At 42.9% G+C, this 26,021-nt stretch overlaps 2 protein-coding genes across 2 annotated transcripts in view; one reads left to right on the top strand and one right to left on the bottom strand.

The window, feature by feature from the left end:
• The window catches only part of Tti1 (TELO2 interacting protein 1), a 46,339-nt gene extending 29,268 nt beyond the window's left edge, over positions 1–17,071 (bottom strand). Inside the window, exon 1 of the mRNA XM_041670308.1 lies at positions 17,037–17,071. The gene's annotated coding sequence lies outside the window, so the exon portion shown is untranslated. The remainder of the gene's footprint in view (positions 1–17,036) is intronic.
• An 87-nt stretch (positions 17,072–17,158) lies between these two features.
• The window catches only part of Rprd1b (regulation of nuclear pre-mRNA domain containing 1B), a 51,287-nt gene continuing 42,424 nt past the window's right edge, over positions 17,159–26,021 (top strand). The window contains exons 1-2 of the mRNA XM_041670309.1: positions 17,159–17,689; positions 24,921–25,050. Of these exons, the coding sequence (XP_041526243.1) occupies positions 17,539–17,689; positions 24,921–25,050 (281 nt within the window). The 5' untranslated portion in view covers positions 17,159–17,538. The remainder of the gene's footprint in view (positions 17,690–24,920; positions 25,051–26,021) is intronic.

Here is a 26,021-nt window from a genome sequence, read left to right as displayed (position 1 = left end):
GTTCCTGTTTGTGATGAGCCTAACAGCGGAAAGGCAGAGACCTCTAGGAAGATAATACTACATGGAATCATCAACCATCTTTTTATATACTCTCTCACATACAGTAAGACGCTCCTGAACATGTGAAGAAACAAGAGCATATAACTGAAACTCCACAGGAAAGACAATACAAGCAGATCCACAGGCAACCTAAATAGCCAAGGTCTTTAAAAACCAAGATTAGTCAGTAGTGGTGGTGCAAATGCACCTTTAATCTCAGCACTTGGGAGGCAGAGACAGGCTAGACTGGTCTACACCTTGAGTTCCAGTGGCTACTCAGAGAAACTCTGTCTTAGGAAGAAAAAAGAAACCTTTCTTTTCTGAGTAAAAGCCCCCCCCCCCCCAATCAAATGGACACATAGAGTTAAGAAATACAGAACCTATCACTAAGAACACATTATAAGGTTTAGTTGCAAATGGATTTAGCAAAAGACAAGATTAATGATGTGGAAGATAGATCAATAAAAACTGCCCCAAGTCAAGCCAAGAAAGAAAAAAGAATGGTAAACAATGTGATAAAGGTACGTGGTATATACTGAAAGGTCTCATGTGTGAGTCCCAGAAGAAAGGACATAAAACTAAGCAAAACTGAAAAGTTCAAAACAAAGAAATCAACCACTGATTTAAGAAACTCAGCAAATTCCAAACTGACCGAGGTAAGAGAAGCATACACAAACCTACCATAGTCACTCTGCTGAGAACCATATACAAACCTACCATAGTCACTCTGCTGAGACTCAAAGGCAAATAAACAGAAACTTTTTCTTCTAGTTGGGGGGCAGGAGACAGTCTCTCTGTATAGCTTACTCTGGCCTCACACTTGGGATCTTCCTGCTTCTGCCTCTTGGTGCTGGAGTCACAGGTGTGTACCACTACGCCTAGCCAACAAGGAAAATCTAAAAAGCAGTAGAAAAAGATTGACAGATGCTTTCTCAACAGCATGACAAAACCTAGAAGTGACTAGGGCAACCTCTTTAATGGGCCAGAAGACAACTACCAACCTTGAATTTTTTTTGCCATACAAAAACGCTTTCAAAAATGAAGGTATGGCTTGGGGTTGAGCTCAGAGGCAGAGTGCTGCCTAGCAGGCTCAAGGCCCTGGGTTTCAGACCATAAACTGAGGGAATTCATTGCTGTCAGGGATGAACTAAAGGAAAAAGTAGAGTAGGAAAATTAACCTACACAGAAGCATGGAAGGTAGCACAGAGCTGGCCAGCACAGCGTTAAGTGTACATGCCAGTCATCATCAAGTCTTTTGTAGTAAAATGGGGGTGAAGTTATGGGTTTTGGCAATCTATAAGAGCCAGGAAGTGGTAGATAATTTGTACCAGATGAACTGTATCAAGATATCAAATGCATGTTAAAAATCTAGAGGATGTGCTCTTTAAAGAATTGTAAATGAATAGCCTTACAAGGTCAGTAGAAATGGGATAATACCCATTTTTGAATAATCTAAAAGGTGAAAATGAAAAAATAAAACCAATAAACCACTTAGAAAATGAATAGTAAGATGAGAGACAAGGCCCAAGTAGTGCATGCTAATTCAGAGTTTTTTCCTTTTGTTTCTGTTTTTTGAGACAGGGTTTCTGTGTATCTTTGAAGCCTGTCCTGGAACTAGCTCTTGTAAACTAGGCTGGCCTCGAACTCACAGAGATCCGCCTGCCTCTGCCTCCCGAGTGCTGGGATTAAAGGCCACCATCGCCTGGCCATCCAGTTTCTTACAGCAGTTCTACCAACATTTTAGCTAGATGATAATTTGTTGATGGAGACCTACCCTGGGCACAGCTGTGTACTTAGCAGTTTTCTTGGCCTTTTTATTTTAGATGCCATTAGCGTCCTTACTGCTATGACAACCAAAGATGTCTCCAGCTATTGCCAACTGTACTGTGGAGGCCAAAAATCACTCTTGGATGAAAACCACCGGGAAAGTTCACAAGATCCCAATCAAAACCCCAATGGAACTTTTCTAGACAGTAATGTCAGACAAGGTGGCGCATGCCTTAATCTATGTACTAGGGAGGCTGAGGCAACAGTATTTTGAGTTTGAGGCTAGCTTGGATTATACAGTGAGACTCTGCCTTAAAGTAAGTAAACAAATACACACCAACAAACAAGAAAGGAACACACTTCTAAAATGGTTACAGGAATGCAAAAGACCTAGACTATCAAAAACAATCCCGAAGACTGAAACTAGAGAACTCACCTTACCTGTTCAAGATAAATGTATCTGGAATGGTGCAATCGCTGCATAATGGCATAATGACACACACACACTTTGGGAAATAAAGTCCAGAATTAGTATCTTATATAGAACATTGCCCCAATTTAGCTATATATACTTGGCAAAGGTGACAGTGAAATGCAGTGGAAGAATGATCTTTTCTTTGTTTTTATTGTTTTGGTTTTTTTGTTTGTTTATTTTTCTTTTCTTTGAGACAGGTTTTCGGTGTAACCCTGGCTGTCCTGGAACTTGCTTTGTAAACCAGGCTGACCTCAAACTCAGAGATCTGCTTGCCTCTGACTTCCTAACACTTAGAGTGTTGAGGCACCACCACGCTTGGCTCAGCTAAAGATGTCACATCAGTTGGCTCTACATATGAAAAAAGGTATAGTCATTTCTACTTATGTATGGGGAATGTGCTGTAAGACCCCAACAGGTTCCTAAGACCAAGATTGCATCAAATTCTATACATACTCCACTTTTTCCTAGAAGTATTTACTCTAAGAAGGTTTAATTAGTAAAGTAGGCAAAAAAACCCCACCCAGATTAACAAGAGCAATAATAAAAACATGAGAATGTAGTCTATAGTAAATGACTACGTCTATGATGTGTGCTCTCTCAAGACCACATCTGTGATCGTCAACTTGACCCTACCTAGTACCACCTAGGGAAAGTCTCAATGGGGGATGTTTAGATCAAGTTGGCCCGTAGGAGTATCTGTAGGGATGGTCTTGTTTGCCTTAAGTGACATGGGAAAACCCAGTCTATGAGTGGGTAGCATCATTCCCTGGTTTTGGGCCCTGGACTTGTTAAGAGTGGAGAGTACTGGCTGAGCATCAAGCTGGATACCAGTATGATAGCATTAAGATTGTCACAGAACAAAACAGAACAAAATGATTCCCCAAACACCAGAATATAAAAGCAGGATGCATAAAAGAAAAACAAAGCAAGACACCCTGATGTGTTTGTTGACCATTACAAGTAAAAAGTATTCATCAAAATATGCTATTTAAAGCTGCAAGGGTAGAGATGGCTTAGAGATGGCTCAGCAGTTAAGAGAACTTATTGCTTTTGCAAAGAACCTGGGTTCAAGTCCTAGTACCTCCATGGTGGTTCACAACTACTTATTTATAACTCCAGTTCTAGCAGATCTCATGCCCTCTTCTGACCTCTGTGGACACAGGTATGTGTATGGTACACATACAAACATTCAGTTGAAACACTCGTATAAAATAAAATAAAAAACAATAAAAGCTGGGCAGGGAAGTGTACACCTTTAATCTCAGTACTCAGGAGACAGAGGAAAGAGAATCTCCGAATTTAAAGACAGCCTAGTCTACAAAGCAAGTTCCAGGCCACTCAGGACCACATAGTGAGACTCTGTCTTAAATAACCACAACTACCATTATCACTGCACATCCACCGGGAAAGAAAAAAAAAAGAAAGAAAAATACTAGGTGGCTGGCAAGGATAGGAAGCAACACAATTACTCAGGAAATCTCTTTGGCAGCTTATTCTGCAGGAGAGCAGGTGTGCTCTATGATCTAGCCATTCCACACCAACGTCCTCAAAAGACGTGTTCAGGAATATACCACCGTGTCACCCGGGCACAGAAGCTACCCAAATGTCCACCTATGATAAACAGTGTTATCATCTCTCAATGGAGTGCCACCCACATTAAAGTTTACCACAGCCAAACACCTAAAGAATGGGCTAAGGTTAAGAAATATAAAGCCGACTTTTGTAAGGAAGATAGTATAACACATTGCTACCTTGATATGACTATAAAAGGCAATCATATAGCTTTATGGGGAGGCCATGAAATCGTGCTGGTGTGACAATATGTCAATTACAGAAAGAATTGTTTAGAGACTTGGAGCGGTAGAGCCCTGGATTGTACCCCTTTAACCGCAGCCCTGATTAGTTAATGTGGGGTTGCTGCTGCTGGTGCTGCTGCACACCAAGGCCCCCAAAGTGACACCGGGACGGATGAGGCAAGCAGAACAAGTGAACAATTAGGAGTTCAGGTAGTAGCTGAATAAATATAACCAGGAGTGGACAGCCATGATTGCTAGTGGCCGTCTAAAGAGTTTCTAGTTTAATGTGCACTTTGTAGTCTTAGAAGCACCACTGTAGAGGTGGCAGAAGAGACTTGCAACTGGACAGCGTGGATCATGTCCTCCCTCTGCAAGTTTTTCTGCCTCATCTCAGAGATGTTATATACCAACAATGGGAGAATCTAAAGGTGCACTCTGTACAGGATGCTGTTATCTTTTATAGACACTTGTTTCGAGATAGGGGTTCTCTACAAATTTCTGCAAACTGTTCTCAAACTCAGAGATCCACCTGACTCTGCCTCCCAAGTGTTGGGATTAAAGGCATGTCCACCATGCCCAGCTCCTTTACTGACACAGGAAGGGTAAGAGGGCAGATCTTACTTACCCTTATATGACACTTACCATACTATACAAGCAAACATGAAAAGAGAGGGGAAAGCAGGCAAAAGGAGCTCAGAAACTGGATGCCAACAGAGAAGGGCTCATAGAGAGATTCATATTGAGGAAGGAGGACCATACCTAAAATCCTGTCATAGAAAAAGGCCAGAGGGAAGCAGAGTTGGAACACCAAACAAGAGGCCACAGGGGTGTGTGCCAGGCTTCACCCTGTGGTGACACGGAAGAGATCACATGCTCAGGCTTTCATGCTTACTGCTTGCTCCCTCCTGGTCTCACCCAGGCCTCTGCTAGATGAGACTTCTGAGTGAGGTCTTCTCAAACCCTTATCTGAAACCGCAACTCTTCCTCACTCCCCACCCTGGTCCTCACAACCTCCTCTCTCTGCCTTTCATTTTCCTCCACAGCACTCAGCACCACCTGCCAAACCAGATTACCTACCTGCTCTCTTAGTTTTGGATTATACCCAGGGTTGCCTCCACTCACTGAAATGTGGGTTCTAAGAAGTGTGATCTTTGCCTAGCTTGTTTCTCGCTTCTGGCACTGAGTAAGTATTTAATACTGCCAATGGCTGTAACCCAAGGTTTGGCTCTCTCACTGGTAGAACTCTGATGAAGCTGTGTGTGAACTGGATTCTGGATAATAACCATCATATTCTTCTCTTAGGAGGAGTTATCTCTCCAGGCAGTTGATCTTGTTAACCCTGGATGACCTTGCTGTACCTGTTTTTTGAGGCAACCAACTTTAGACTGAGGCTGTGCCTTAGACCACTTTTAGACTTTGAGCTCAAATAGGGTTTTTCTGATGTGGAGTTTCAGTCTCTATTCTCCCAGTCCTGGCTATGTAGTTTCCATTAAGATTTAGTCAACTTTAAAGAAAACTAAATTTGATAAATATGGTCTGCAAAACTTCCAATCTCTAATAATTGCTGTTGGAAAGGAAGATTAGGTCTGGATCATAGAGATAGGAGTTCAAACTTAAGACGTTCCAATACAATTCCTGAAGAGGAAGAAAATTAGTATTGTTTTTGTTTGTTTATTTAAAGATTGTCATCCTCTGGGGGCTGGAGTAAGTCCAAATTGGTCAAGAGCACTTGCTGCTCTTGCAGATGATCTGGGTGTGATTCTACAAGGCGGCTCACAAGACCTGGAACTTTCCAGAGGATCTGATGCCGTCTTCTGACCTTCACAGGCACCCGGCTTGCATATGGTACACAGACATACACACTCACATGAATAAAATAAAGATAAATAATTAAAAACAAAAAAAAAATCACCCTATGCTGGGCACTGTTCTAAGCATCTGTGTGTTGGACTTGTAGTGTGGATGTGTACACATTTGTGTGCAAGAACTCATGCAGTGAATGGAGGCCAGAGGTCAACATCAGATGTCTTTCCTTTATTGCATTCAATTTTATTTTTTGAAATAGGGCCTCTCACTGTATCTGAAGCTCATCAACTCTGCTAGGCTGTTTGGTCAATGAGTTTGAAGAATCCACCTGTCTCTACCCCTTAGACCCCCTCACCCCCCCACTCAAATATAAGCTTCAGAAAGTCCGATTTCTGCCTAGCCCGTTTCTTACTCTTGGCACAAAGTGGCTATTTATGCAGCTAATGGCCATAATCCAAGGTAGGTAGACAATCTGTTTTGACGGGGAGGCAGGTGCTAAGTGCTGTGGAGAAAAATAAAATGCTTCCAGTGCTAGGATCATGGGTACATAGCACTGTTGCTGCGTTTTTACGTGGGCGATGGAGATTGGAACCCAAGTCCTTATGTTCTCGTAGCAGGCATCTTACCTACTTAGCCATTTCTCTAGCCCCCATGCTAGGTTTGTTTTCTTGTTTGTTTGAGACAGAGTCTCACTATGTAGTCATGTCTGGCCTAGGACTCACAACGTAGACAAGGCTGGTTTCAAACTCACAGAAATCCACTTGCCTCTGCCTCTCGAACCCTGGGATTAAAGGCATGCACCACTGTACCTGACAATGCTAGAGACTTTATGTCCATAAATTCCTCATCCACAAACTGAGGAGCCCAAGCCTCAGAAAGATGAAGTGAAGGCCCATGTGTGAACAGGTATCAGACAAAGGGTCTATCTCAAGACTGACTCCAAAGGCTGGTGTATTCTTTGTACTATACCAGGGCTTCCCAGTCTGTTCATCAGAATTAAGGGGCTACAGATTAAATTCAATGTCCTGGGCTCCACGCCAGGACTACTGAATAGTGATGGAGGAAGGTCATTGGATAATAAAGGAACTGCTTTGGCCCATTTTATTGGTTAGGACATAGGTAGGTGGAGTAAACAGAACAGAATGCCGGGAGGAAGAGGAAGTGAGGTCAGACTCCACAGCTCTGCTCTCCGGAGCAGATGCCTCAGCGGAGACGCCATGCCCTGCTCCCTGGCAGACACACGGGATGAAGCTCCGGCCCAGGATGGACATAGGCTAGAATCTTCCTGGTAAGCGCACCTTGGGATGCCATACACAGATGATTGGAAATGGGCTAAATTAATATGTGAGAATTAGCCTAGAAGAGAATGGGCCAAGCAGTGTTTAAAAGAATACAGTGTCCGTGTAATTATTTCGGGGCATAAGCTAGCCGGGCAGGCGGCTGGGGTGTTGGGGACGCAGCCCCGCCGCCACCCTTATTACTTCAGAATAGCAATCTATTCTGAGGGTGCCAGAATGCTTAGGAATCTATGGATTTAAGAGTTCATGAGGTCAGCCGGGCAGTTTTGGCACATGTCTTTAAGAGTCAGGCAGATCTCTGTGAGTTCAAGGCCTACAAGACTATAAGAGCTAGTTCCAGGACAGTCTCCAAAACTACAGAGAAATCCTATCTCAAAAAAAAGAGAAAAGAAAAGAAAAGAAAAGAAAGAAAGGGAAAAAAGCCTGTCTCAAAACAAACCAAAACAAACCAACCAACAAACAAACCAAGGTCAGTCAGGAGTAGGAACTCGGCAACGGTAGTCTCCTTAGTCTAAACAGGCTCTCCTGAAAAGCAAGAGCTCTGCAATGAGAGATTCAACGCTCCACTGACAGTCATATTCAGGGTGTTTGGAGGAACACAGTCTTGGGTTCAAATGACAGATTATGTCTGTCTCCCCACTAAAGGATGTACTCATTTAGAGTTGCAGCTTTGCCTATGGTCCCCTTATTCAGTGAATGAGCAAAAGAAGATAGATCTCAAACTCTCAGCACACTGAAGTTCTGCTGTTTTCTGCTTGGCCTTCCTCCTAGCTAGAACTGGTAAATTACAAACCTATAAGGTACAATAACCATTGAAAAGGATACACACAGAGATATAAAAACATCGTAAGTAAATCAAATGGAATTCAAACAACCTGTGGGAAGGTTGAAAAAAGAAAACAGAAATAAAAACAGAACCAAAGTCAGGCTTGAGCTCCACCATATCAAAAATTATGTTAAATATAAAGGGCCTAAATATACCAATTACATTTAAGTAGAGACTGCCAGAATGGATTTAAAATCATGATCTAATTACAAGACTGTTTACAAGAAATTCACTTAATGTAACAATCAGGTAGGATGAGAGCCAAAGGACAGAGAAGGTATTACCATGCAAATGTTAATTAAAGCCGGGCGGTGGTGGCGCACGCCTTTAATCCCAGCACTTGGGAGGCAGAGGCAGGCGGATCTCAGTGAGTTCGAGGCCAGCCTGGTCTACAGAGCTAGTTCCAGGACAGGCTCCAAAACCACAGAGAAACCCTGTCTCGAAAAACCAAAAAAAAAAAAAAAAAAAAACACCCAAAAAACCAACAAAAAACAAACAAACAAATGTTAATTAAAGAATAGGAGCTGTATTAGATACAGACTTCAGACCAAGGTTACCTGAGAAGGAAAGGAACATCATATACTACAATAAGGAGTAAATCCACTAAGAAATAGAACTTCCAAATTACACACTAAAACAACAGCTGACAAACGTGTGAAAAATTAAATAAAAAATCTACAAGTAGGCAAAATCGATAAGCACAGATGGAGGTATCGCCACTCCGCAGTTAACAACTAATAAATAACTAGGCAGAAAAATCAACAAAGACACTGGAGAAGTCACACCACCACCCACAAGAGCTATGCTATGTGTACAAAACTCCACAACTGCATACCATCCATTCTTTTCAAGAGCCCACAGAACAAAGCCAAGATAGGCCACAGGGCTAGCGAGGTTTAGCGCTAAAAGCACTTGTTAATCTTGCAGAGGACCTAGGTTCAGTTCCCTACATGCATACGGTGATTGAGAACCATCCACAATTCCAGTTTCAAGGGGTTTAACACCCTCTTCTGACTTCTGTGGGCAGCAGGCACACATGTGATACACATACATACATGTAGGCAAAACATTCATCCCATAAAAGTTCAATGAGTGCTTGAGACAAACTTTTCGTCTGAACCTGTTTCTTGCGTGGGCCTCATTTCATTTTTCTGAGGCTTGGGCTCATTTTATGGATGAGGAATTTATTTATGGAGTCCAGTGCTGGGAACTGAATTCAGGTCCTCTGCATGAACAATACATCCTCTTAGCCTCAGAAACAGCCTCCAAACTCAACAAATTTAAAAGAACTGAAATCATTCAGAGAATATTCTTCAAACATAATAGAATCAAGTTTGAAATCACTCAGAGGGGTATTGGGAAATCCTCACAAAAGGGACAAGAAAACAGCACATGGGACAAAAAGGACACTGTAAGACAAACAAATGCAAAGAAATGCATGAAACAAAAATATAGTATCTCTTTTTTCTTTTCTGGGAGGTGATATATGCTTGTAACCCAGCATTTAAGAGGCTGAGGCACTTGGGAGTGATGATGCACATTTTTTATCTGTACTGAAGAGGCAGAGCTCTGGGAGTTCCAGACTAGGCAGGCTACATAGTTGTAGCTCAGTGGTAGAGCACTAACCTAACATGCACAAAGGTCCAACTTCCAGTACTGTGGAGGAAAAAAACAAACAAACTAAAAAATGGGAAAGGAGAGAGAGAGAGAGAGAGAGAGAGAGAGAGAGAGGAGGAGGAGACTCGAGAACTTAGTTAATAAAAATGAAGAAAACACCTATAACCACTGGGAAGTAAATTTTTATTTATTTTTGTGGGGGGGCAGAATTAAACTCAGGGTTTCACACATGCTAGGCAAGTACTCTGCCACTGAACTATATACTCCCACCCCAGGGGTAAATTTATAATACTGTTATATATTAGAAAAAAGGAAAGATTTCAACTAATAATAACAAATCTAAACTCTCATTTCCCAAGAACCTAGGGGGAAAAAGGTAAACTAACCTTCAAACAAGTAGAATGAAAAAATCATAAAGATCCAAAGCAAAAACTAATGAGAAGAAATGAAAACCAATGAAGACTGCTTCTTTGAAAAGAACAACAAAACAAACTTCTAGCAAGACCAAAAGGGCAGAGAGTGAGAAAAGGAGAGAGAATATCACATTAGCAATAATGACAAAATCGAATAGCAGGGCAGGTATTGCAGACATCACAAGAACACCTTAAATAACTTTTCGAATTAACCGGGCAATTCAGACAGTATTTGTCTGATTTGTTACTACGACAAAATCTCAGAAGGCAGAGAACTCCCAGCTGCAGCTCCAGTGAGGTTGTCATCCTTGATGGGGGACTTTGTAGCGATTCTGCTGCTTTTCAAGATCACCCCGTGCTTTACCAATTCACCAATACTGTTTACAGAAAGACCTTCTGGAGCCACACTGCAAACCACACAGTTTTGCTTGCTGTGGGTCCTGTGCTGCCTCTGCTTAGGAACAAATGAATCCAACTATCACCGGGGTATCCTGTGCTCTCTCTCCCTCACTGTGCACCTTCCAGTGTGGACAGACACAGGGCACCTCTGTATGACCTTCATATTGACAAAGAATTTTGCTGAGAGCTACGGAAGATGGGCATATCTGACATATCTCTGAAGACAGATGAAGATGAGCATGGTACTGGAATGCATTTACCTTATCCATGGGTACCCATAAGGTACATTTACCGTTATTCCTGTGCCAGCTGGAGTTCTGAACATGGAAAACTCTTATCCAATAGCTAACGGATTCCGGTAATCTTTCCAGGTTCGTTCTGTCTGTCTCTGTCTCTGTCTCCTTTCTCTCGTTTCTGCTCTTGGGGGCCAAGATCCTATCACACTTACTATGATGACTCCTAGACCCCCTGAACTTAAAAAAGTAGAATAGGAGTATTATAAACAATTAGATTCTGTATCTTTTAGTAATTCTTTGAAGAAACACTGTAATACTGTAGGACGAAGACATCTCATTGGGGCATTCCTATTAAATGCTTTTACAGAAGAATTCATGAGCACAAGTCCAGCTGAGCCACTACAGAACGTGGGAAGACAGGTCAGTGAGCAATGCAGTCAGAGCACTCAGGGCCCACGGAAGCCTCCATCCTCAGGGATGCCCCTTCACAGAACCATTCATTATCTGTGCAAGGTCCCAGCCCAGCTTTACTAAAATGATAGTTTTGGTTTGGGGTAAAGCTCAGGTTAATAGAATATTCTAGTGGGTACAGTCCTCTTTAGTTTCAATTTATTAAAATGCCTTATAGTTTGGGACAGTGGAAGGAAGGCAGGCATAAAAATATTTTAATTAAAAAAAACCAGTGAGGGTTGGAAAGATAGTTCAGCAGTTAAGAGCACTTGTTCTTAACAGAGGACCCAAGTTCAGTGCCCAGCACCCACATCAGAAAGCTCACAAACACCTCTAACTCCAACTCCAGGGGATCCAACACTTCTGGTTTCTGCAGACACCTGCACTCGTGTGTCTATTCCACCTCCCCAAATACACAGAAATAAAAAATAAAATAAATCTTTTTAAAGAAGGTAACAATGTAAAAGTTCAGTCATAAGGCAGATTTTTTATAGTAATCCAGAAAGCATTTACCACACCATAAATTTGTACTCTTTTCAGATGTGTGCACATAAATTCCACTTTCAAGAAAGTTGTGAAAATTGTACAAAGACAAAAGTGAGCAGAAACTTTAAAAAATAAATTGCATCAAGAATGGGGAGATGGCTCAGTGGTAAAGCACTCACTGTGTGTGCAAGCATGAAAACCAGAGTTTTAATCTCCAGCACCCATGTAAAGTGGGTACAGTAGCAGCATCTGTATGTAATCTCAGTGCTCCTACAGTGAGACTGGAGGTACAGACAGGATACTCGCTGTAACTCCCAGGCCAGCTAGCCTGGGCCATAGAGTGGCAAACAACTAAAAGACCCTGCTGCAAACCACAAGAGACTCCCTTCTCAAGGTGGAAGATAAAGGTTGTCACCTGAGATTGTGCTCTAACCTCCACATGCATGCTTTGGCACCTGACACCCAAACTCATACTCACGATCATCCATATACATCATATACACATACACCATACACAAAGATTTAAAATTGCATTTATAAATGATCTGTATTAGAATACAGCAAATGTGCAGCTACAGACGATTCATGTTGTTCTATAGACACATATTAGTTTTAATAAATAGCGATACAACTAAAACACCCACCCCAACCCCTCACACAGAGATACTGAGAGGCAGACTACGTTGTTCTGGCTCACAGTTGTATAGGTACAAAGCTTACGGGCTGTGCTAGGTGATGATCTGCTTGTTAGCAGAGTCCCTGAAGTGGCACAGGGCATCATGTGACAAGAGACAGGGAGTGCATGAATGAACTAGCCTGGTATTCTCCTTATATAAAGCTACTTTAATCTGGGGAGCTCTACTTTAATATTCTTAATTATTAATAATCTCAGTTGCTTCCCAAAGGCCGTACCTCTAAATGCCAAAGTGCCCACTTTCTCAATACTCCACAATGGAGATTAATTTTCAATACACAAAGCACTAGTGAACCCTCAAACCATATCCCAACCACAGCAGAGACAAAATGGTTTAAATCAAATCACTGCAATTACATATTAGAAAGATTGCTGAAGAAGCTTTACAGCTTTTGTGGAGCACAAGTCTGTGGCTAAAATATTCATCAAAATAGAGAAGAAGTCACTGGGAAATTTTAAACAACATTTAGAGTTGAATGAACACCAGTTCCACACAATATAGAAAGAGGAGAGGAAAAAATACTTTCCATTTTCTGAAGTCAATAGGACGCTGGCACACAACTAAAGACTAAAGCCATGCTTAGGCTTTAATCCCGGTACTAGGGAGGCAGAGGATCTCTGTGAGTCTGAGGCCAGCCTGGACTACACAGTGAGTTCCAGGACAGACAAGGTTATATAGAGACCCTGCCTCAAAACAAACAAAAACGAAAACGACTACAGATGGCAAGACAGTTCAGCAGGTAAAACCACTTCCATCAAGCCTGACAAGAGTTCAATCCGTGGGCCCCACATAGTAGAAAGAGCAACCTTACTCTGAAAAGCTGTCTTCTGACCTCAACATGGGCATGCACGCACACACACCCATGTACACACACTTACCCATAAGAGCACACAAAATAAGTAAACATTAACAAAAACATTTTAAGGTGTTTAAAGGCGAAGGTTACTGAAAAAATGGCTTAGTGGTTGAGGGGTATCTTCTTCAAAGTGTCCTGATATCCACAAGAGTGCTAGGCATGCATGTGTGAACTCACACACACAAAACTAATTAATATAAATAGCAACAACAAAGACCTAAAGACGCATTTCCTTCATGTCTACAAACACACAAATTCTAAACTAAGCATCAGGACATTCACTTTGCCAGTATGTAAAAACTATAGGTTACAACAAACTCAAGTTGTTCCAGAGATTCAAGGCTGGCTCAGGACTTGAAAATTAACCCCTAGAATTAATATTAAAAGACTGAAGAGGCTAAGTCTTAGGCTAAGTAATAGGCTAATAATCCTATTACCTCCATCTTCCAGATCTCTCAATGATAACATGTCCTAAGTCTCAGCCTCTCTCTGCACCTTCTCCCTTAGGACTCCTATATTTTATCTGTAGCCCAGAACTTGCCATTGAACTCCAGACTGTTAAGTCCAATTGCCTATGTATTTGTATAGGTAGCCCTCTGTACCTGGGAGCCCTAAGCCACCAATTCAACCAAGCACAGACCAAAAATATTTGGCAAAAAAGCCTGAAATTGTATTGACCATGTACTCTGCTCCTTAATGTTATTAATTCTTTTTAAAAAAATGTGCCTTTTTTTTTTTGCTGCTATGTTTTGTTTTTCATGCTGGGATTAAAGGCGTGTGCTACCACAGCCTGACCCTGTGTAACAGGTTTTACACACCATTCACATTGTCCTATATATAAATTAGAGATGACGTGGTGCCTGTGTGTATGGTGGGGCATGTGTCTTGGAATCAATTCCCCAGACACTGACTGGTGAGTGTCCCTAGATAGGTATTTTCAATCAAACATGTCCACCCCATCCTTTTTAGTTCCCAACTCTGTTTCTCTCTCTCTCTTTTAAATTCAGTAAACAGAAATTCCATCCTTCTAGTTGCTTAGGTCAGTATTCCTGGGGCTACCTCAACCCTTGTCTTCTTTCATATCTAAACCCAGTCTATCAGCAAATCCTGTTAACCTTTTTCTCTAAAATGTCTCCACAGTGCATCTTTTCCTACTTCCTCCACTGGTACAATCCTGGTCTGAGTCATCCTTTTACCTGAATTATTACAAGAGCTGACAAACTGGTATTCCTGTCTTTCTTGTACCATGACTTGTTTCCAACAAAATAGCCTTGCTTATGTAAGCCAAGCCTCTATGCAAATGTGACGACAGTGCAGTAAGAGAAAATGCTCTGCCTTCAACTGCTACTGTCCATCCAGAGAAATGCTCGATCCTGCCTTGTGCCTGACGTGCCCACGTGGCATGGTCCCTCCACACTTTTCTGGCTTCATGTCTAGCTACCCTTCCGATTTCTATCACTCTGGTTATACCGGCTTTTCCACTCCTCAAAAGTGTAAACAAGGGTTTGAAGTTGGTTTTGTCGCTACCTGGAAAGACAGTTTATGGCTAATTCTTTGCACGCTTACCAAATGTTTGCTTTATCCTCTCTAAAGGGCATACACAACAGACTATCATGTGACCAATTTATATATTTCTCAGCCCCCATGTGCTCTCTATTCCCCTTGGCCTCTCAGATCATTTTTGACTCATTTTATATTTGCATGCCTGTTTTTCTATCTTCTCTAGCAGAAGGTAAGCTCCCGAGGACATGGATGCTTTGTGTTTCCTAGCAACAGTGCTTCAGACACAGGTGTTCAAAAACTATTTTACTGAATGAAAGAACCTTTGGCTAACATGTGAAGACCCTGGATCAGGCAACCTTGACTGAATTCTAGTTTTGCCATTTGAAGCCCGAGCAACGTCAGATAGGTTACTTAACCACATTTTATGTGCTCTCATTATGAAATGGTGATGACAGTCCCCACTCCAGAGCAACACTGTCAAGGACTGAGATTTAGAAGGTAGTAGTATGCTGGATACATAGACTCCCTACAAGGGTAGCTAAAAGCCCTAGCCTTTTTTTTTTTTAATTTTATTTTTTTTTTTAGGCAGGGTCTCACTTTGTAGCTCTAGCTGGACTGAAGCTCACTATATAAACCAGGCTGGCCTCGAACTCCCAGAGACCCACCTGCCTCTGCCTCTCAAGTGCTAGAATTAAAGGTGTGTGCCACCACACACAGCACAAAAGTTCCAGCTTATAATTATGAATAGGTGTTGACTTTTATGCTAATTCACTCAATCAGCTATGAACTCAGCTTTGTTCCCAGACACTGGGACACACTAAGATACACTCTCTCTTCACTCAGATCTTAGCTATGTGATCTTGGGACTTCTGTGATCACTATACTTCTGATTCCTCATTCATTAAACCATGAGACTATAATAACCTACTTCATAGCTTTGAAAAGTGTCTAACACATAGCAAATTCTCACTTTGCTAGTTCTGATCATGAAGTAGTCCAGGTGAAGGGTCAAAGCATGTATACTAAGAACAGAGCAGTTAAGAAAACCGGGCACCAACTATAGGAATGTTTTCTAGGCTGGGATGGACCCACAACTAAGAAGTTCAACAATGATCAAGAAGCTGCAGGTGTGTGTGCTTGGGTGGGTGAGGCCAGAGGAGAATGTCGGGTGCCCTGCTCAGTCACTCTCCATCTTACTCCTTTGAGACTGGTCTTTCACTGACCTGGAGTTAGGCTGGCAGCTAGAAAACTCCAGCGATCCTCCTGCCTCAACCCCACAGCACTGGAGTCATAGGCCTGGCCCACCAACTTGGGCTTTTTGTTTTGTTTTTTGAGACAGGGTTTCTCTGTGACACTTTGGAGCCTGTCCTAGAACTCGCTCTGTAGACCAGACTGGCCTGGAACTCACGGAGATCTGCCTGCCTCCGCCTCCTGAGTTCTGGGATTAAAGGCGTGCACCACCACCCTGCCAACTTGGGTTTTTTAGTGAGTGCTGGGATGGAAACGTAGGTCCTCATTCATTTGAGCCATTTCTCCACACCCCTCAAAAAAAAAAAAAAAGTCAAACAGAGGATGTTGAAATGGATTATTAAAAATGCTGCAGAATCCCCGATGGCAGCAGGCAGTGGGCAGGAGGTCCCAAGAGCAGCCAGTCCCAGGCAGGGACGGCTGCAGGCCCTCGAGTTGGGGCTGGTCCAGTGCAGGGAGACACAATGCGGTGGGCAAGAGACAGAGACATGGATAGGCACGCCATGTACAAGGAGGTTGGATATTTATTAAGTGGGTTATGGAGGGGAAGGGAAAAGGGAAGGAGAGGAGAGGAATAGAAGGGGAAGGGGAGAAGTTGAGAGAGACAGAAGCTGCCTCTTTGAGGCAGGTGGAAAAGAGGGTCGGAAGCTGAAGATCAGCCTGTGTCAGCAGGGGGGCGTGGCTTGTCTCTTAAAGAGACAAATCATTACAGATGTAATTCCATGAATTAGGCAAGCAACTGAGTCAAGAGTGCTTCCTGAGGTGAGGCTGTTAAAGACTAAACTACAGAACTGGACGTGAAAAAGTGGTCCTGGAAGCTGCGCAGTTCCACCAGGTGAGGAAAGGGACATCCCTTCTGAAGACAGAACAAGAGCCAAGGTGTGGACGTCTGCAAAGGGTACGTGTCCTGAAGGAACCTGAGGCGCTGGCGCGGGGGTGGGGAGGAGGGGGAGGGCTATGTGTAAGTGCAGCAGGCACGGAGGGACAGCGTGGCCTGGCCCAGCCACCTGAGCGACGCGGCCCTTCCCACACCCAGGTCCCACGCTTTCTGCCTCAGTGTCCCCTCAGGATCTGCTTTTGGACGCTCCTAAGCTGCTGAACTCCCTCTCGCTCCCGCCACTCTTACCTGTCTTCCAGTCTTTCCCTCACTCTCCCGCCTCCTGCACCTAGCCGGAAGTGACGCATAAGTAGCGCGCCGCGCCGCGCCAGAAAGGTTCTGCCGGAGCGGGAGAAAGGGTTTCGGTGGGGCTCACTGCGCCGGCGCGCGGGCGCGAGCGGTTAAAGCGCCTTTTGGTGGCCGAGGACCTGGGATTGTCCGCTGAGCGAGGCCCAAAGAAGCTGCCCTCCTCTCAAGGATCGTCTTTCTCTGGTTCCGAAGCCTCTCGGCGCCCGGCTGTGGCCCTTGCCCTTTGACCCCGTGGCGGCGGGGTGAGAGGTCGAGTGGCCATCTTGTGGCGGCGGCGCGGGCGGCTGTTACTGCGGAGACCTGTCCCCTCCCCCAGCCTGATCCCCCTAGCTGTCTGTCAGTCGGCGGCGAGCTCTGCAGCCTGTCAGGGGAGGCCTGGGCCGAGTGCGCTCGCTCTCCCCGTCTCACCGGGCGGCCCAGGCCGCTCCTCGCCGTCGCCACCATGTCCTCCTTCTCAGAGTCGGCGCTGGAAAAGAAGCTTTCGGAGCTGAGCAACTCTCAGCAGAGCGTGCAGACCCTGTCCCTGTGGCTCATCCACCACCGCAAGCACGCAGGACCCATCGTCTCCGTGTGGCACCGCGAGCTCCGCAAAGGTGATCACCCGCACCCCTGGACTCCCCCATGAGTGTGTGCGTGCGCCCCAGACCCTCTAGCTTCTTAGTTAAGCCTTGCTTTGCTGGCCTGGTTCCCTGATTGAGCATCTGAGATTGAAGACAGTGCCATTACCTTTCTGGGAGAGGGAAACCGAGGCCCAGGAAGGTATAAGATCTTCATCTGCAGTTCCAAAGGCTCAAATGTCCAGACTTGAAGTTGTTAAGCTGCTTTCCTCCTCAGGCTCCCCTCTCACTTGGCGACAGTTGTTGTTTTCTTGTTTGTTTGTTGTTTTATCTTTAAATCGTGGCTGGGCTTGGAGCTGGAAACGTTATGCACCAGATCCTGTTTTGGGCATTTGGGATGAGATCCAGCGGTCTCTGGCCAGACGCTCCACATTGAGACCTGGTGCAAACACTTTGTAGCTAAGTAATATTGGGCATGTTTCTTCAGATATCCGTGTGTCTGTGTGTGTGTGTGTGTGTGTATTATCTGTAACACGGTCACAAGCTGTACTTACAAAGCCTTCACTCCATGTCAGTCACTGTCCATAGACTTCAGAACAGCCCTGTCAATTGGGTAGCCTTCTGCACTTGCCACTGAATTCAGACTCTGACGTTCATTGAGCCCTGCCTGTTACTTTCCAGGCCCTGTGTTGGACACAATAGCAAGTTGTCTCTGGCATCTATCTGGAAGTTAATCCTGTCCTTGCCGCTTACCCCAGCAGCTTAACCTCTATGTTCCCTGCTATAGAAAATGGAAATAGTGATAATTTATATTGCTGTGGCTTTATCATGTGCTACTGTCTGTATGTAGGTGGCTTTTGTTTTTTGCTTTAGGACAGGGCCTCAGTCTTTTTTTTTTTTTTTTTTTTTTTGATTTTTCGAGACAGGGTTTCTCTGTAGCTTTTGGTTCCTGTCCTGGAACTAGCTCTTGTAGACCAGGCTGGCCTCGAACTCACAGAGATCCGCCTGCCTCTGCCTCCCGAGTGCTGGGATTAAAGGCGTGCGCCACCACCGCCCGGCCAGGGCCTCAGTCTTTAGCCTGAAGTGGCCTGGAATTTCCTATGTAAACCAGGCTGGCCTCAGAGATCCTCCTGCTTCTGCCTCCCACATACTGGGATTAACAGCGTGTGCCACGGTACTCGGTGGTTCGTACTCGGTGGTTCTTTTTGTCGTTGTTTTGTTGTTTTAATTCTCAAGCCTTTTGAAGTAGGAACTTTGCAGATGGGGAAAACCCAGGGTTCAACGAAGCCGGTTGTGGTAAGAAGCCAGGATAATCCAGTAAACATTTTCGCGTGCTGTAGGCGCAGTGCAAACTTGCAGTAGCAGTGGTGAGTGTGGACTGTCGCCTGCCCAGTGTGCAGCGTGGTCTCTGCCGTCGGGTTGCTACCCTTGATGTGGAGCGGGGCACAGCGCATACAAAGCTAACTCTCAACTGCCGGATTCCTTAGCAGAGGCTGAGGAAAATAATTCCATTTGTCCATTCGTGTCTACTGCCTTTGTTGTAGATGAGGAAACTGAAGTGGATAATGATTCCGTTCAAGCTCTTTGACCTGATGAGGCTGTGCAGACCCCAAATCCGGGATTTTTTTTTCCCCCAGGAGACTGGACTCTAGGCTTCATGCAGAGCCTCCCAGTTTGCATTTGCTATACTGAGAAAGGAATGCCTTCAGCCCTTGGGGGCAGTTGAGTAGAGCCTGGGGCTTCCAGTCTGCTGTACCAGTCCAATATCTACGGCATCTGTGGAGACGTGAGAAAACTGCCAGTAACCTCTGCTGAGTTCTGTTTGGTGAAATCTCTTGGTCATCTTTAGAGCAGACTTGCTTTGCTGGAGCTCTTTTATCTCTAATCTTATCAGATAGAGTCTTCTGTAGTGAGTAGACTGGCATTCTTACCCATTTTATAGATACAACAAGACCAGTGCCTTGTCTAGGGGTCCGTAGCTAGGACGTGGGCCCAGGGAGAATTGATATCAAGATTTGTGCTTTTTCAAGTGCCTGGTGCCACAGTGAGCTTACCGAGTGAAGGCGGTGGTCTGAGCGCAGCAGCTTTCTTGGATTGAATACTCTCTCCCCTCCCTGGATTGAATGCTCTCCCTCCCATCACACCGGTTAGCTGTGCTTCGTTCTTAGCTATATCGTTTTCCCTAGGCTTCTTTTCATCAGGGCCCTCTGATATGCTTAGAATTGTGTCTGTTACCTGCTTAAAAATTTAGTTTAGTAGTTGTGCCTCTGATAAGGTTTTCCTAGTTGAGTAAAGGATCTAAACAGCACTGATTCAACTCTCTGCAGCCGGCTCAGTACTGTAGTGTTTCCACAAAGTGGCCATTTAAAGTGGTGAACAAAGGAGCTACACTTGTGAGTAAATGTGACGGAAGTTCGGTTCCCCAGTTTTATTAGCTCAGTTGACTGGCTGTCCATGGCCAACGGCTGCCAAATTGGATTTTGCAGAACTAGAGTTCTTCCCTAAGCCTTTTTTTTTTTTTTTTTTGGTTTTTCGAGACAGGGTTTCTCTGTGGCTTTGGAGCCTGTCCTGAAACTAGCTCTGTAGACCAGGCTGGTCTCAAACTCACAGAGATCCGCCTGCCTCTGCCTCCTGAGTGCTGGTATTAAAGGCGTGTGCCACCATCGCCCGGCTCTTCCCTAAGCCTTGAGGTGTGTGTTCATCTCCTACCCAGTTTCTCCTGTGAACTGAAAATGTCCCCATACTAAAGTAGAAGGGTTTGTGCTCCGATGTTGAAACTGACTAGCCTCTGGTGTTCTAGCTCACCCTGAGTTTTTAAAAATGGCCATTTGTGTTTCTGGAGAAGTTATCCTCCCCATCCAAGACATTGCCACAGTCTTTGAGTTATCCTCAAAGTACTTATGAGTCTTACAAAAATTATTCCTCTCACTTAGGAATTGCTTTTGTTTTTCATGTTATTTTCTGTTCACTTTCTAGGAATTACTAATTGGTCCTTTTAGATTGTAAGTAGCACTTCTCTCTTTTATGGAATATTTTGGCATTACAGTGCTTTATTTTATTTTATTTTATTTTTTTATTTTCGAGACAGGGTTTCTCCGTAGCTTTTTGGTTCCTGTCCTGGAACTAGCTCTTGTAGACCAGGCTGGCCTCGAACTCATAGAGATCCACCTGCCTCTGCCTCCCGAGTGCTGGGATTAAAGGCGTGCGCCACCACCGCCCAGCCTACAGTGCTTTTCAATGGTTTGTTTTGCTTTTTTTTTTTTTTTTTTTTTGAAACAGAAAAAGTAATTTTTTCCCTTCTCACTATTTAGCCCTTGCTGGCCTGAAATGTGCTATGTTGACCAGGCTGGCTTCAAACTCCCAGAGGCTTGCTTGTCTTTGCATCCCAAATGCTAGGATTAAAGGTGTGTGTGCCACCACACCTGACCAAGAGGAATTATTTTTTATTTTATTTTATTTTAGTTTTAGTTTTTCAAGACAGGGTTTCTCTGTAGCTTTGAAGCCTGTCCTGGAACTAGCTCTTGTAGACCAGGCTGGTCTTGAACTCACAGAGATCTCCTGCCTCTGCCTCCGGAGTGCTGGGATTAAAGGCATGTATGTGCCATGTGCCACACCACCACCCAGCCTTATGTTTTGTTTTAATTGTGACCACAATGTAAATAAATAGTTCCTTTTTTCCAGAGTGGTTTGTAGCCTTTCTCTACACATCAAAATTTTTTTGATTAGCCAGTCCTTTAACCTTAACTCAGCAACTAGTTCTCCTGGTTTGGAGTCAGTGTTGGTAGTAGGTGGGAAGATATATTTTGTCGTATTATCCCCCAGAGTTGGAGTAGCGGGGTATGTGTGCTCTGTCTGGCTGTGTCACAGTACTACTGCACACAGGGTACTTGTGCTGCTCTTCTAGGATTCCCAGTGTGATTTAGACTAGAAGAAGGCATTGGGTCCCCTGGAACTGTAGTTAGACAGTTTGAGCTGCCAAGTGGGTTCTGGGAACCAAACTCCGGCCCTGTGGAAGAGTAGCAAGTCTGCTGTTTTTTGAGATAGGGTCTCACTAGGTAGCCCTGCACGGCTGGGAATTCACAGAGATCTGCCTTCCTCTGCCTCCCAACTGCTGTGATCAAAGGCATAAGTCATACCCAGAAGTAGGAGTGATTTTTTTTCCCCCTCTTAAATCAAAATAATGGTTTGTTTTTGTTTCTTAAAAAATTATAAAAGTAAAAGCTGATCTGAGTGACCAAAGTATATACACTGAGTTTTGGGTTACATAATTAGATGCTTATCAGAACTGAGAACTTTAATATGTTTAAGTAGAGTGCTATATTCCTCCTTCCTGTTTTCACTATTGATTTGACTTTAATTTGTATGACATTTTAATTGCATCATTTTAAATTTTAAAATTACTTCTTTAATTTTTTTTAAGTTATAATCACATCATTTTCCCCTTCTTTTTCCTTCCTACAAACTGTTTTATATACCTCTTGTTCTCTTTCAAATTTATAGCCTCTCTTTTGTTTTGTTTTGTTTATCGAGACAGGGTTTCTTTGTGCAACAGCTCTGGCTATCCTGGAATTCCCTTTGTAGAAGTCACAGATCTGCCTGCCTCTGTCTCCTGAGAGCTGGATTTAAAGGCATGTGCCACACCAAACAGCCTCTTTTTAAATAAATTGTTATTACATACCTATATGTATATAGATATATATTGCTGAATATAATGTGCTCTGTCTGTGTAATGTTACTCATATGTATGTTTTCAGGGCTGACCAATTGGTGTGTTCTTTTCTTCACTAAGAAAGACTGTTTCTCTCTCAGCATTCCTTGTTGCCTGTAGTTCTTTGTGTAGGGTTGAGACCTCAGGGTCTTTCCTCTGTCCGTCCGTGTTAGCATGTCTGCTGTTGTCCTTGTTCAGTTCTTAAGTTTAGGCAGTCATGTTGGTGAGACTTTACTGGTGTAGCCTCTGACCCCCTCTCCTGATCTGTGAGCCTTAGGTGCGGGTTTTTTTTGTTTTGTTTTTTTTTTGTTTGTTTTATAGATGTATTCATTGAGACTGGCTCTGCAACTGCATTTTGATTGGTTGTGAATTTCTGTAATGGTCTCCTATTGCAAAAAAAATTTTTTTTTTTATTTGATGGAGATGAAAACTACACTTATTAGGCTTTGGAAAAGGAGATAATCCCATCTTTGTAACAACAGTAAGACACTGTATTAAGTATTGATACTTTTTGTTTCTTTGAGACACAGTTTCTCCGTGTATCTTTGGCTGTCCTGGAACTCACTCTGTAGACTAAGCTGGCTTTGAACTCCCAGAGATCCACCTGCCTCTGTGCTGGGATTAAAGATGTGAGCCACCACCACACCCAGGTCACTATTGATACTTTTGTTTTGACACCCCCCCCCCTTTTTTTTTTTAAAACAGTCTCAGTACGTAGCTCTGACTGACTGCTTTGGAACTTGCTAACTCTAGGTAGACCAGGCTGGCCTCAAACTCGTGGAGATTTTCCTGCCTCTGTCTTCCCAGTACTGGGACTAACGGCATGCACTATTCAATATGCCTGGCTTTGTTTTGCTTTTGAATAATCATTATAACAGTCTCCTCAAGTTAGTTAAGATAATTAACTTATCTAAATTGGGTTGCTACTAGATGGCTGATGTAGTTCAGTATCCCCCTGTCTAATTCTGTAAGTGTTTTAGGGTATAGTTTAAGCTGTAATGTGTAACCAGACATATTAAGACTGTCTTAAGAAAACAAACAGATGGGCTGGAGAGATGGCTCAGCAGTTAAGAGCATTACCTGCTCTTCCAAAGGTCCTGAGTTCGGTTCCCAGCAACCACATGGTGGCTCACAACCATCTGTAATGAGATCTGGTGCCCTCTTCTGGCCTTCAAGCATACACACAGACAGAAGATTGTATACATAATAAATAAATATTTAAAAAAAAAGAAAACAAACAGAGCAACTATAATGTGCTTTTCAAACCCTGTTTTTTATTTGGCTTTCTCTGTAATTGATTTTAAGATATCAGATCTTCTGCCTGCTGTGCTTTTCAAAAGTGTTCTTGGAGAGCAGTGGAGTAAGGACTTGATACACAGTTGTGAAAAAGTTGGCATAAATACTGCTAGATTTTTCTCTTTAACTATAAAGAAAACTTAGTGTTTTGAAACATCTTATTATATTCATATTTGTTTCTTTAAAAAGAAAACTGGGACCAAAATTGGTAGTGAAATAACTTTAGGGTTGAGAACTTATGTGCATAGAAGCCAGAAAATTCAGTAATGCACCCCCAAGCAGCTGTAACTCAGGTATATTACATGAAGCTTTTATGGTTTAATATATGATACCATATAAAGTAATAGAAAATAGTACATTTTGTATGTGTAACAGAGAAAAATTATATTTTTTGTGGGAGCCATCATTTTGCATATTCAGATTTGAGATGTGTGTAAATTTCCAACAATAATACGGCATTTCTGCATGTTTGTATTTGAGATAAACATTGGTTGGTATATCTAGAGAATCATCTGGACTGGAGAGTCAGTGTTATTGGCATCTCAAAGAAAGAGTCTCAGTTGAGAGCATCAGTTACAAGATTATCTTTCAAAGTTGAATCCTAACTCAGTGTTTCACTCTATAACGCTTGTTAATGAAGGTTATATTCAAAGTAGATGTCCTCTCAATACAGTGAATGACACCTTGGTTTTAGCATTAAGATTGACAGCTTGTCTTTAAGAATTTTCCTTGAATTATTGTTTTGCTGTCAATTATTCTGGTTAAAGTAACACAAAAATGAAGCTGTTGTTTTTCATTCTTCTCTCAAAATTGTATTCCCAGATGTACATGTTAGAGACTTCAATGGGTTCTTTATATTATCCCATTCATTATTTTATTCAGACATTTACTTGACTCTGAGAGGTAGCACTTACCTTAATGTTCTTTTTGTGTGCAGGTGGGTATGTATGTGAAGGCCAGAAGTTGATGTGTCCCCCGTAATCACTATCCACCTTATATAACAGGGTAGGATCACACACTTAAACCCAGAGCTCCTCAGTTAGGCTAACTAGCCGCCAGCCCCAGAGACCCACCTCCACCTGGCATTTTACTTGGGTGTGGGGGACCAAATTCCAGTCCTCATGTTTGTGTGACAAGTGCCTTACCTGCTGAACTGTCTTCTTTCTCATCCGTAATGTTCTTTAGGAATATCCTAAAAATTATTAATTAGAATTCTTTGGTATAAGTTAAATTGTTCTTTCTTCTTTTTCTTTTTTTTTCCAGCCAAATCAAATAGGAAGCTTACTTTTCTGTACTTAGCAAATGATGTCATCCAAAACAGTAAAAGGAAAGGACCTGAGTTCACAAGAGAATTTGAATCTGTCCTTGTGGATGCTTTTTCTCACGTTGCCAGGTATGTTTTCTATTTGGGGGGGCTTTTAAATTTTGCACCTTTTTGTTTTGTTGTTTTTGTGATATCCTTTGTAAATTGACAACTTTGTATTTTACAGAGTGTTGTGAAGGGCAAATTATGGTTTTATGTTTGTCTGAGCCCTTAACTATCATCTCAGACTGTAAACATTTTGAAACACTAAAGAGATTGATTCTGGTACCAAAAACTTCCCCCCCGCCCCCGAATTCACCTACTGGATTCCTTGAGTATGTTTTTCATGGCTGAGTTGTCTCTTTAGCTTATGATCAAAACCAGAGCTAGTAGTATGAAGGAGCCTTTTAGTAATGTCTCCTCAGTAGCAGAAATTGGTTACCAAGACTTCTTTATTTCCTTCTCAATTTTTAGTTTGCTAAAATAGTTGTCATTAGTGTCACTACAAAAACAGTCATTGTAAGTGTGGAAAAGTGGATGCTTGAGCCGGGTTGTAGTAAGTCTGCTACTTGAATTGTAGAACGTGCTGAACTGTGGCGGAGTCAGGGAGCTCACACCAGTTCAAACTTTACATCTCTTGTGCTCATTTTCACGTCTTGTTGTGGGTGTGAGTTAGGTTCCCAGGAGGAAAATTGTGCTTTTTGTTTATTTGGTAGAATGTTGTGTTTGTAAGTATGCACAAAGAATACACAGATCTTTACAAAAAGAAACTGAGAAGAGTGAAAATGAGACTAGTGGGTTAAACAAAAAATGTTCTGGGGTCTAAGAATGTGAGAGAATCTGAGAGGTCTTAAATGTGAATTTGTCTGTATTCCTTGAAGGATTTGAAATGTTCAAAGGAATACAATTAGGAATTCAATATTTTAAAAACACATCTAGCTAAGACTGGAAAGTTTTTTACTTGTACCTGTCATACTGGCTTCTGATGAACAAAGACAGGAAGTAACAGGATGTATATATTAACTTGAAGAAAATTACTCAATCTTCAAACTGCTGATAAA

The sequence above is a fragment of the Microtus oregoni genome, unplaced genomic scaffold (assembly GCF_018167655.1).
Source record: "Microtus oregoni isolate MIOR12 unplaced genomic scaffold, Mior012 000020F_ref0000438, whole genome shotgun sequence".
NCBI lineage: Eukaryota > Metazoa > Chordata > Mammalia > Rodentia > Cricetidae > Microtus > Microtus oregoni.
Note: the sequence above shows the minus strand (reverse complement) of the source record. Positions and strands in the feature narration are given on the sequence as shown.